At 46.2% G+C, this 13019-nt stretch overlaps 1 protein-coding gene across 5 annotated transcripts in view; it reads left to right on the forward strand.

Annotated features, from left to right (window-relative positions):
• The window catches only part of Ntrk3 (neurotrophic receptor tyrosine kinase 3), a 358909-nt gene that overhangs the window by 196002 nt on the left and 149888 nt on the right, over positions 1-13019 (forward strand). For all 5 annotated transcript variants that reach the window (XM_041656675.1, XM_041656673.1, XM_041656674.1 and 2 more), the window contains one exon: positions 11756-11944. In XM_041656675.1, the coding sequence (XP_041512609.1) occupies positions 11756-11944 (189 nt within the window). The remainder of the gene's footprint in view (positions 1-11755; positions 11945-13019) is intronic.

A 13019-nucleotide genomic window follows, 5' to 3' on the forward strand; every position in this document is an offset into this window, starting at 1 on the left:
CATGGCCACCCTTTTATTTTCTGCTAAAGAAAACCTGATGTGAACTCTGAGCAATGAACAGGGAGCCAGAAGACTGACTTTGCCTTGACTGTATGGTGGTTCACCTTAACAATTAGTCCCAAGTTTCCTCACCTGTGGAATGGGGCTGTCTGTCATGCCTATTTTGAGTATGTCTTAGAGATGTGGTAGAAAAGGGGCTTATGAGAAAATAGTGGTTCTATAGATGAATGCTTCCTATGATGGAGAGGATATGTTTGCTATTGGTGGTAAGAGTCTGAGCTGTCTGTTTCCAGGTTCTTTGTATCTTATTCCAGGCATTGAAGTAAGTAAATACAGATTGCAAAGTAGAAGCAAACTTTATTCAAAAGAAAAATGAGAGTACAGATCACAAATATGTGGTCATAGAGTGACAGTAGGCCCCTGAGTGAGAAAGTCCTTAAGGACACTGATTGTTGTTTGGGTCTTCCTCCTAGGGCGTTCACGGGAAAGAGGCGTTGTTGGTGAGGGTGTTCTGATGGACAGGCTTGGATTATGTAAGCATTTGCTCACGGTGCATTTATCTTCCCATGTTGCTACTTATTTTAATCATATGCACACTCCATTGTACATAGGTCAATCGTGGGTTCTTCCTTAAAGTTCACCCAGAAGTTATAGTTGTCCCTTGCATATATACCCTCAAACCAGTTCAGGCCAGATCAGCACATCTTCCTTGGTTTTGCGACATGGTAGGACATGTTTGGAATGGGGTGATATCAAGGAGTTGCTAAAGGGAGTAACTTATTTCCATTTTCCAAAACAGGTATCTACGTAGTCAGATGCATATGGGGGTCCCAGGTTATCGATAGCTTCTAGATACATTATCAGTGTGTCTGCCCAGTATATGCAGGGAGGGGGTCCTATGTTGCCAAAATGCATGGTTAGAACAGATGTGTGCATAACTCAAACCAAGTGGAGTTTCAAGTTGCTAGGCTCTTTTCTATGCTTACCTACTTCAGATTAAATGTGCCAAATCAAAGGATTTTCTGTTTTAAATGGCTTGTCATGTTGAACTTTTAGCGTCCGGCCCACACTTGAGATTCCTAAGAACTCTCGTGTACATCTGCCTAGTGTGAATGTGTTTTCTCCTGGGGGAAGATGTCATTTTGTCTGACATGAGGTGATATGGCCTGTGCACCGCACAAGCTCACGGGGAATGCTTAGGATCCTAAAGGGTTTAGAAGTGAACTTACCATCTCTGAGTAGACCGCAGAAAGCCGTGGGCTTTCATGATTTCCCTGCAGCAATAAATTCAGGCTTGTTTTCAGTATCTTAGATTTAGAGGCCATGCCGTTTGGGAATGTTTTCATCCTGGACCTCACACTGAGGGTGTGTGAGAGCGTACCTCGAGGCAGGTAGAGGAGAGATGAAGAAAAAAGACCGTGGCATCTTATGGTTCTGATCTCAAGCATGAAACGGCCACTTACTAGCTGTATGACCTTGGGCAGTTGACTTAATTCCTTGAATTCTGTTTACAGGGCCCACATTACTGATTCACTGTGAACACTGTGAGAGCGTACACACAGAAAGCCCAGCATCGCGCCTAGAGTCACTAAGTGTTCAGCAAGCACTTACTATTGTTACTTTGATTTGTGACAAGAGTTTCTGAAGGCCATCACTCTGGGGAAAGAGATTGGATTTTCTACAGGTGGCCGTATGTCTGGACATCGCTCCACATGCGTTTGGAAATACTGCGAGAGAGCTGCCTGGATACGCTTTGACTGCGCGATGACCCGCATAGCGGCCGTGCCTACAAGGCTCGGGTTTCTCCTGAAAAGGGTTTTCTTCTTCTCCGTGTCTCTTCTTTCTCATTCAGCAGATCTCGCTGTAACTTAAAAGAAGTTCCTGCTGAAACCATCCAGGGTCAACCCGCAGGGTTCCGCAGCATTAGCCCTTCCACTTGTGAATGAGGAAAATCAGAGACATCTGGGCTCAGCTTGCGGGCACTGAGGCTCTCGTTCTCTTTGATTACGGTGTACAGTTTAGTTAGCGCAAAAAGCAGCCTGGGAGAGTGGTTGAGGGGCATGGAGACAATGGTGATTCAGCCCCGGCTGTGCCCCCTACACTGTAAACTCAGATGATGTTTGCCACCACTCCCAAAAGTCCCAGCTTGCAGGGGCAGGGGAGCTATGAACAAATCTCTAAGGGAAATAAGTACTCCATTTTGGCATAATATTGGTTTGCTGAATGTTTTTTTTTTTGAATGTGTGTGTGTGTGTGTGTGTGTGTGTGTGGTGTGCATGTGTGTTTGCATAGGTAGCCGGGTTCCCATGGAGGCCCAAAGCTGCTGTAGAGAACCTTCCTTAATTGCTCTCTACTTGATTACAGGGTCTCCCAATTGGATCCAGAGCTTGCCTATATGACTAGTCCAGCTAACCAAATTGTCCTGAGAATTCCCATCTCTGCCTTCTGAGTGCTGGGATTAAAAGTGGCTGCCACGCCCAATCAGCGTTTATGAGAGTCATAGGGATCCAAACTCCATGCCATGCAGATCAAGTGCTTTAATGGCTGAGCCATCTCTGAAGCCTCCTTGCTGAATTGTGCTTAGCTGCTACAGAGCAGTGTGTAGCACTGAATTAAGAAAGGTTCAGGCTTGATCTAGAAACTCTTTATGGGGGCCTTGGACAAAGAACACCAGCATTTTGGACTCTCATCGTCTTAGATCTGCAATTGTATGGTAATTATTTCCTTCCCCTTGATGCAGCATCTGCACACTGAGTATTTGGAGGAGGCTGGCTTCACCTTTCCTCTAGGCCAAAAGCATCTCTCCACTCTCTGGACCGCTGCTGCTGGCCATTCTCCTGCCTTTGAATTTCCTATTGCTTCCAATGGCTACCACTCTGTGTCACAGTTTCTGGTCTAAAGTTGCCTGACTGGAATGTAAGATTCTTTCCTGCACAAGGCTAGTTCCCTTATGGATGAGTCTGACCTGGGGGAAGACTGGAGCTGGAAGCTGAAGACATGGTTCAGTGGCAGTCACTCATCTGGCATGCACAAGGCCTCACCTCATCTCCAGCATCACACACAGACACACACACACACACACACACACACACACACACACACACACCATAACTGCCCCACTGTCATAAGTAGATGCTGGGGGTTAGACCAGCATAGTGTGATAAACTCAGATTTGGATAGCAGATAGACCTGGCCTTATCTACTGTTTATTAATGGAGTGACCTTGGGCAAATTATCAAACTTTGAGCTTCAGTTTCTCTGACAGGTCACAGTGGATAAGAGGCTAAACCCCCAGGGCTGGTTGTGGTGACTGAGCAAGATAAGGGAACCAAATGTCTAGAACGCTGGGTCTCCTTTCCCTTTCCTTAAGCGCGTTCACAGACTGGTTGATCAGAGGCATCATTTTCAAACACCAGGATTTCTCCAGGCTCCAAATGCCTTGAAGCATGAGCAATGAATGCCTTTGGTTTCTGCAAGAGCTAGGAGGGAATTGGAGCCAGAGAATAAAGCTTATCTTTTGGGAAATGCTTCTGGGAGAAGAGCCGAGTAGTGACGAGGGCGTGCCTTGCTGGGCAGCCCGCAAAACCCTTGCGCCCTAGAGGTCACCCTGGGCAATGTCTGCCTAGATACTGGAGGAAGCAGAGGGGAGGGCCCAGTAGATCTGGCCAGGAATTGAAGGCGGTGAGTTGTCCCCAAGAATGCTCTTGGGCACAGCCTCTGTTCACTTGGCCTCTGTCCCACATCTGCCAATAAAAATTAAGAAATTGATTTTCTTTTGTTTGCCTCTGAGGATCAGGCTCCTTTTTATGAGATCATAAATGGAATCCCTCTCTGAGCATGGCTGGATTTTTAATTGGGTTTGCTGTTTTTTCACTTACTCCCCTTTATGAGTTCCCACTCCCAGATTTGTTGATGTGGAACTCTTGTGCACCAGGGACATGTCATTGTTTGATTTTTTATCAGTAGGAAAAAGGTTGAGGTTTTTTTTTTTAAAAAAAAACTCATTTTCTTAATCCAAAGATTGGCTCCTGTGCTTCATTCTGACACGCTGAAAAAGCCCTAGATTTATCCAGGCCTCTTTCACATCTCACATCCTGTGTAGGTGGGCACCATCTCACTCCAGGTATGGCTGGAAATAAAAGCTCACCTTTGAGGTAAAGAGTGGAGAGGAGGCATTGAAACATGAACTGCATCATTGAGAACAGCATACTTAACATTTGAATGAAGGATTACTTTTGTAGTGGTTTAGTGGTTGGTGTGTGTGTGTGTGTGTGTGTGTGTATAGGCTAGAATTTGACCTTAGGTGTCTCTGCTTTTTTTTTTTTTTTTTTTTTTTTTTTGGTTTTTCGAGACAGGGTTTCTCTGTAGCTTTGGTGCCCGTCCCAGAACTAGCTCTTATAGACCAGCCTGGCCTCAAACTCCCAGAGATCCGCCTGCCTCTGCCTCCCGAGTGCTGGGATTAAAGGTGTGTGCCACCACCGCCCGGCTCTACTATCATTTTTTAACTTCTTCATTTTGAGACAGGCTCATCCTCTGAATCGGGAGTTCACAGGTTGGCTAGACTGGCTGTGTGGCAAGCCCTCAGGACCCTCCTCTTTCCATCTCCCAGAGCCGTGATCACAGACGGGCACACATGGGGTCTTTTTATGTAGGTATTGGGGATCCAAATTTAGACCTCATGCTTGCACAGTGAGCACTTTACACCATTGGACCATCTCCCCGGCCCTTGTAGAAGTTCCTTCAAGATGGAGTGGAGCATGCAGATGGTCTAAATGAAAAGACTCAAAGAGTGCATTAATTGTGGAGAATGGAGAGCCCACCCCACCCCCCAAGAGCTCAACAGCCTAAAATGACAAATTCATTTAGTCATTCTCCCAGATCCATGCTCTGCACTGACTCCACTCAGGGACTCCATGAGATGGGAACTCGGCCTCTGCTTTCCTGAGTGCCCACAGTGGGAGAAGAGAATGTGTCCTCATGGGAGAGCTGTACCCTTACTATTGCTCACTGCCTTCTAAAGAAGCAGCGGAGGAATTGCATGCCTACCAGGTGTGCAGAAAACTGCGGTACCTTCGGTATCTGGAAATACTGGGCAAACGACTCTCACCACCATGACCGCAAACTCCCAAGAGATCTTTCAGAGTCTGGAGATGAAGTTAGCGTCCCTTCCCTCTTTGGAAAGAAGTTTAAGGATAAAGGAAAGAGCATAGAAATAAGTGGATTATGGACCTTCTACTTTATAGTTCACCTCTAAACTTGACTGATCAGAGCTATCTTTCACAGGTGGGCCCAAGCTTGTAGATACTTAGCTGCCTTGGGTCAGGTGTCTGACACTCTCTTTGTGGGCTCATACATTCACAGCCTGCTCTATCTCTGTGTCAAACCACTCCAGAGACTGTGAAGGTACCAATTTGATTTTCTTTCTCTACTGCGTGTGAGCCATCCCATCTGCCTTTCTTTCTTTGTGCCATTGACCCTGAAGAGTTTCTCTGGTGTCATCAGAGACTTCTGTGGAAGAGCCTTGCACCTGTAGGTCCTCCTGGTGACCAGAAGCAGCTCTGGATCTTTCCTCTGTGACTGGGGTTCTGCCTGCCTGGAAAGGACTACGATGTAATATAATGCCCTTCCCAGGGGTTATATCTCTGAGAATTGAGATCTCACTGTGGAATCAGAGTCTCTCTCTCTCTCTCTCTTTCACACACACACACACACACACACACACACACACACACACACGTCTAATTCATCTCCACACAGCTCTGCATCATAATTTATTTATGTTGCAGAAATGGCATGGGAGAGGAAGAGACTAGCTCTGGCAAGACAGTTTGGAATAGCCTGTTGGGCGGGATACCTCTGACCTTCCAGGTTTCCCAAGCAACGTACTAGTCCTACTACCCAAGGAATAAGACCCAGCAAAGCTCTGAAAGCAGAGGGTGTCAGCAGTATGGGAGGAGAAGTGGGGTATGAGTGTCTGAGCAGACAGGTATTCCTCAGGTTACCTAGAAGGTTAAACCCACCAGAATGGCTCTGAGGCTGTTTCTCTGTCACATTTCATATCAGAGCTGTGCTGTGCAGTCAAGAAGGATTAGTAACAATAGCTAGCGACTCTGTTAATAGCTCACAGCTATGCTCGCTTTGCATGTGCAATGTGAGTACGTATGTGTGTTTGCAGCATGCTTAGAAGGAGTCAGTTTGGCTCCTTTCCCTTACCTACTTTAGATGCACGCCGCTTCAAGAAAACAGTGGCAAGTTCCCCACAAAGCAAAGACTCTTTCTACTCTCCTTATTGATCCCCTTTAGGACACCTTAACAAATTCTTTACTTCAGATATTAAGGTGAGAAGAAATACTTGCCACCCAGATGGCCCACAAGTCTGTAGGTTTTCCCTGAATGGCATGAGAGCCTCCAGGGCTGGAATAGAAATTGGCTTCTAGAGTGAAATGCAGGTGCCTCCACCCATGAGTCCTAACCTATTACCAGAAGAGTGATTATAAATATGTTTGCATGGGGGTAGGGAGACCCTAGTTTCTGTGGTGCTGGGGATTGAAGAGTCTCATGTGTGAGGCAAACGCTCTACCATTGAGATACAACCCTGGCCTCTTCAAACTTTGTTTAGAGACATGGTCTCATTACATAGCCTGGGACTCTCAGTACTCCTGTGTTTGCCTCTCTGGTGCTGGGATTACAAGAATGAACCATGGTGCCAGGTTGAGAGACACTTTGTTTTGTTTGCAGTGTTGAGGACTAAACTCAGGGGCTTGCACATGTTAGGCAAGTGTACTACACTGAACTACATATGCTCAGAATAAAGATTGACTTAATTTTTTTTTAGTTTTTTTAAAGCATATCTCCCCGCCTCATCCTTTGGGTACATAACATTGAATGGAAGGTGCACACACAGGCTTCCCGTTAGCCCTGTCCTCATACGTGCATTCTGTCTTCATGATGAACACAACTAACAGTTATACCATGATGAGCCTGAGACTCTCATTCAGACCAGGGGTGCTGTGGATTCACAACAATCATCTCCAAGTAGGCCCTATGCAACTCCCATGAGAGATTGTTGGTCTCAGGCACAGGCAGGCAGGGATGGCGAGAATCTTCTTTCACGTCTTTAGCAGTTTATTGGCCTTTACTTTAGAGCGATGATGGCTAAGGGGACTTTGGGTAGTGGACAATGGTCCTGATGCTGCCATGCTCTATTCTGATTGTGGACATAGTTTAGGAACACTATTTCAGTGCTGGTGAGACACGAAGATGAATTATCTGTAATCTCCCTGGGTGAGTCTAATGGGGTGATTTGCTGCTCCCCAATTTTCAGGGTTAAGAACAATCCCTTTCATAAGTGTCTCAGGCTCTTGCCAACAAAAGCAGCTGCTCATGGGAGGATGGTGAGCCAGAATTCAGCATGTATCCCTTTGAGCAAGTACATCCCCACAATCTTCTCTTGTAGGAGGCAGCGCCAGGTGATGGTTCTGAGTGCTGGCCTTGGGGCCAAGCTACAAGTGTGAATTCTGTCACTGCTTCTCTGTGGGGTTTATGTCTTGGAACAGGTCATTACCTTCACACCTCCATCTTTAAAGTGGGGACAATAATGCCAGCAACCTCACAGAGGTGTTCCAAGATTAAAGGAGCTACAAATGGTATAACTTGATACTTAGGAAGAACTGAATAAAAGCCACAGAAACTTCTCCAACTCTGCAGAACTTTGGCACTTTCCTCTGTCAGTCTGTGAAACTCATCTCTGGAAGGCCAACATCCTCATGTTCGAATGCCAGTTTTCAGTCTACATTTTTATCTTTTTAATTGCTGTATGTTATTTTATAGGCATGGGTGTTTGCCCTCATGTCTGTCTGTACTGTGTATGAAACTACTGCACTCAGAGGCCAGAAAAGGATACTGAATCCTCTGCAATTGGAGTTAGAGATTATGAGCCAACATGTGGGTGCTGGGATTTGAACCTTGGTCCTCTGGAAGAATAGCTGGTGCTCTTAACCACTAAGCCATCTCTCCATCTCCCCTTTCATTGTTTATCCTATTTGACCTCAGGATAGATTCTTTTGCACTCCTAGATGGTTCTTTTTGGCTTCTAAGACCATATTTTTTTCTGGTTCTTTTCTATTTTCTGACCATTTTTTTTCTACTCCCTCCCCTGCTTCCTTTACAGTGCCCACGTTCAAGTGTCTAGGTCTTTCAGGGTTCTATAGACTGGTTTATTGTTTATTTATATGAAGCTTTCTTAGATGAACTCTTCCTTCCCATTCATTGGGAGTCCTCCCCCCCCACTACTATTACTTCAACCCTTTCAAAATCAACAACAATGCAAAGGAAAGATAGGTTTTAACTGTTTTAAGTCACAGATTCTTGGAAAGAAAATTTTGTTGACTGTGCATTCCCCAGGAACTTTTAAGAGACAGGTTGAAGAAAGAGCTTTTCACAAAGGTTGAAGTCTTCATGTTACCTCTTCCCCCAACGCCACCTTCTCCCATGCCACCAAAATAACCCATATCCCATAATGATCAAAAAGAAAGAGATGGGGAGGTGCTGAGCTCCTTCTTGGGGTCCGTGTTTGGTAATGATGGTAAAGGAAGTAGTGTCTTGTTATAATTAAACCATGAGCTCTGGAGTGAGTGGGGCTGTTGGCTGTAAACGCTGCATCCACCACTGTTTCCTCCGTCTGTGCCTTCATCCCATGTTCCTGTGGCCTGAGATGGTTGCTCTGCTTTTGTCCCTTACCTACTGCCTGGATTGATGGAGTCCTTCCTTCTGACTGTCCTGGAAAAGGGAACTGTGAGGTCAATTTTTACATATTGGCATCCCCCCTAATACTCCCCTCTCTCTTTCTCTCTGTCTCTGCCTCTGTCTCTGTCTCTCTCTGTCTGTCTCTCTCTCTCTCTCTCTCTCTCTCTCTCTCTCTCTCTGTGTGTGTGTGTGTGTGTGTGTGTGTGTGTCTGTGTGGGGTGGGGCAAAGCAGGAAATTACACTTGTGTATGTATTAATTATACTAGGATCTCAGTAGGTAACTGGAGAGATGGTAGAGAGAATTTCCATACATTTTTCATTTATTCTCTCCTGATCATTCCTGGAGCTTCTCTTAATTTTTTGTTTCATCTTGGTATGAAAATTTACTTTTTCTTGCTTAGTTTTAACTCCTTCCTTTTAGTTTGATTTTTGGAAGATTTTCTTGACTTCTCGAACTCTTGACCTTAAAATGTTGATGACTGATGTTCTCAGAGACACTTTCTTACCTTGAATTGTTCACTTTTTAAGTTCTGCCCTTTTAATATTTTCATGTCATATTTACCTCCCCGAGACTATTGGGTTTTGTATTGGTTTTCTGAGTCTTCGTACATTGCCCCCTATTTCCTGCAGGCTCTGAATGCTTGTTGCTTTCTTTGGTGCCGAAACTCTTCGGAGATGTCTGGTGGTCTTGCACACAGCACTGTCTCTATATTTAAGAACTGAGCTCTGGGAAGCTGAAAGCATCCCATATTGTGTGAAGGAGGTTGTCATGCACACTGTCAGCTTCACTGTGAACTGATTCCAGGGTGGCTTCTCAGCAGGAAGAGTAAAAATGTCAACATCTGGAAGCCTACTTTCTGGCTTTCACTTTGGAAGCATCTTCTCACATCCAGGGGTGAGCGGCTCTTGGGAAGGGGTGGACAGGTTGAGCACACATGTGATTGTCCTAGAAACGGGAAGAAAGGGCTCAGCGTTGTGCTTCACCCAAACCTTCTCCTGTGTCTTTTGAATCAACTTCTGTCGGAATAAGTTACTCCTCTTGTGGAGTAGGGACAAGGCTGTGGACCCAGCTGTCTTGTTGAGGCATGGGCCACCCTGCCATCTTCCTGTGCACCATGTCCATCATACCATGAGTTCTTCTGGACACCCTACGCTCTGTATGCATGGTCCCAACAGGTCACATGCCACTGGGGCTCTTTGGTTTTGCTCTGAGTCACTAACCTCCTTTGATGTGTTTTTCAACTTCCCAAATGTTGAAAGGTCTTGTTTATTCTCTTCTCTTTCTCGTAGTGCACGAATATTTCTTCATTTCTTTTGTATTTTGGCGAGGGTTTGGGTGGTGGCTAATACCAGGGCTTAGTGTTTCTCATTTCACCGCAAGTACCTATGGAAGTTTTCCCAATGAGTTTCCAAGGAAAGCGTTTTCAGGAACGCGCTCCTTTTCGCAAGACAGGTGATTACTCTGGGCATTTGGGCCACCACTTATTGCCACTTTTGCACACGGTCCCTAGACACCGTCAGCCATTTGTCACGGGCTGGAATAAGCCTGCCTGTGCTGACGGAGTGGAATCCAGGGTCCGCCGTTCGCATTTACCAGTCTTCCATTTAGTTCTGCCTCATTGGCGCTTCACCTCGCTGTTTGATGGGAAATATTCTCTCCATAAACTTCAGTATGTTGTAATGGATTTTTGCAGTGGAAATATTGTTCAAGCTGCAAAACCAAATCACAGCAGGCACTTTGTCTGGGGACCCTGTGTCTAGCAAAGCAGCCATTTAAAACGCCAGTCGTAGGAAGCCCACAGACAGTCACAGCTAATTCCCTTTACAGGAGTTTTATTTGTATGCGTGGGAGAAATATACCACTAAACACAATCATTGTTCTGCGAAGACGGCAGCATTAATTATCGCTGTCGTTTGTGCCTTTGAGTCACCTTTCTCACCGGGTTTTTTCTGAGGATTAGAAAATGGGGAGCATGGAATTGGCGAAGATGTCATTGCTATGCTTTGTGGACGTTGGGACAATGTGGATATTTCAAGAGTAGGACAGCTAGTCCTGCTACCACCAGGGATCTAGTCTAATTACTGTCCCTTGTCAAACATGGCTTGGGTGAGGCTCAGGGTCACATTGGGAGTGATGAAGGCTATGGCAGAGTCCAGTGGAAGCCATGTCATACCCCGCTGGAAATTTAGTGGCAATGCTAAAAGGTCATGGGACCTCCATTTTCACAATCATAGATTCTGGGTCATGGCTGTATACCAAAACACATGGAGAACATTGATAATATTAATGCCCAGGTATACCCCAGACTATGCATATCTCTGTGTGTATATGTGCATGTGTATGTAGGTGAGAGGTTGACCTTGGGCTCTTCTTCAATTACTTTCTACCTTATTTTCTTTAGACACGGTTTCTTACTATGGCTGGAGCTCTACAGATAGCCAATAAGGGCTAAGCATCTTCTTTGTTCTGCCTACCCAGTCCTGGGGCGACAAATGCGTATCACCATATCTGGTGTATTAGGTGGCAATTGGGGACATAACTCCGATCCTCATGCTTGAGAGGCAAGGACTTTGCAGGCTAAGGCTCTCTCTGGCCCTTCAATGGCAGCGATTTTCGTGCCCCAAATAGAGGAGGGGTGAACGGAAACACCTGCTTCTAGGTTCTGCTTTTAAGTCTTGTTGCTGCTGCATAAACAAAGAAACATGAGATTTATTATTTTCAGCTAATTTGGGCTTGGGGAGAAATCAAAAATGATTTATGTAGTAGTTATTTCAATTCTTTTTTTTTTATTTTGGAACTATTTCTATGGTTGAGAGTCAGCTATTTTCAAGGAAGAGAATTTGGCTGGAGTTGTCTAAGGTCAGAGGTGAGGGAATTTGGGCATTGCTGATCGTATGGACTGGATTCTTCTGAAGGAGATGGGGGTAAAGCAGTGAATGTTCTGAGGGCAGGACTGGTTTTGAGTGGATGCGACCTCACCAGGTTCTTTGTCTCTCATGGTTTGTGCAGGTCCCGTGGCTGTCATCAGTGGTGAGGAGGACTCAGCCAGCCCACTGCACCACATCAACCATGGCATCACCACACCTTCATCGCTGGACGCTGGGCCAGACACAGTGGTCATTGGCATGACCCGCATCCCAGTCATTGAGAACCCCCAGTACTTCCGCCAGGGACACAATTGCCACAAGCCAGATACATGTAAGTAGTAGGATTGGATGCTGTCCCTTATTTTGTAGGGGGTGGTATGGAAGCAAAACAGGTTGCTGGGGTTCTGGAACCTTCTAGGGTAGCCTCCCACTTTCTAGGAGACCCCCCTCTTTGTCTCTAAGCTCAGAGAACAGCCTGGACAAAGAGATGCCAGTGGACAGAGTCCTGGAGGAAGGGAGGGCCACAGATCTAAGTCTCATTCCCTCTTTTACTCGCCTAGCTCAGCATAGCCCTGAGTAGGAAGAGGTACTTCTGTAAGGGCTCATAAAGGAGGTTAGTCTCCTCTGCAGACCCCACCTAGATGCTAGAACATGGGACTTGGCTCTGTCTGCACAGCCGCTTCTGAGATCGTCAGAAGCTCCACCCAGGCCTCCATAGGCGGGAAAAGGAATGAAGGGCAGTGAGTACATTTGAATAGAAATGTCTTTCTGGCTTCCCAGCCCAGCTCCAAAATGTGCACTCCCTGGAAACACCCCAGCTCTAGGCACCTCCCTGCTTCCTCCCAGATAGGACACCTATTTCCTCCCCTCTCTCACCTCCTGTTGATTGCAGCCACTCTCTTAGTATTTCTCCCGAGCCCTGCTAGGTTCCCTCTCAGCTCCTGAAATCTGGGGTGGTTTGTCCCTCCAGCCAACAGTGTTCCCCTTCCCGCACCCCCAGGCTCAATGGGTCCAGAGATATAAATGCACAGCGTCGCCTTCACACTGCTGATGCCTTCTAGGGAATGAACTACTTCTCAGGAGAGTGTGAAGATGCCCGTAGGGAGCAGGGACAAAGCAAGGGGTCAGAGTAACCAGTTAGGGAAAGGCCTCACCATCCAGACAAAATCCCAAAGGCTGTGAGAGCCCCATTCCAGTCTACAGGATTCCCAGCAGTGGGTTCTTTTCATGGCTCAATCAATCTGGGAGAGGCCTAGAAAAAGGTGTGTTCTGATCTTGCTCCTCCCCTGGTCTGAGCACTCTATACTTGGGTCACACTCTTCAGAGTTCCCAACTCTTGCCGCTCCTGCTCGGGCTTCCAGCAGCAGAGTAGGTCTTGGGTCATCCCATCAGCCTTTGCTTCCATT

This window comes from Microtus oregoni, unplaced genomic scaffold (genome assembly GCF_018167655.1).
Source record: "Microtus oregoni isolate MIOR12 unplaced genomic scaffold, Mior012 000000F_ref0000247, whole genome shotgun sequence".
In the NCBI taxonomy this organism is placed as follows: domain Eukaryota; kingdom Metazoa; phylum Chordata; class Mammalia; order Rodentia; family Cricetidae; genus Microtus; species Microtus oregoni.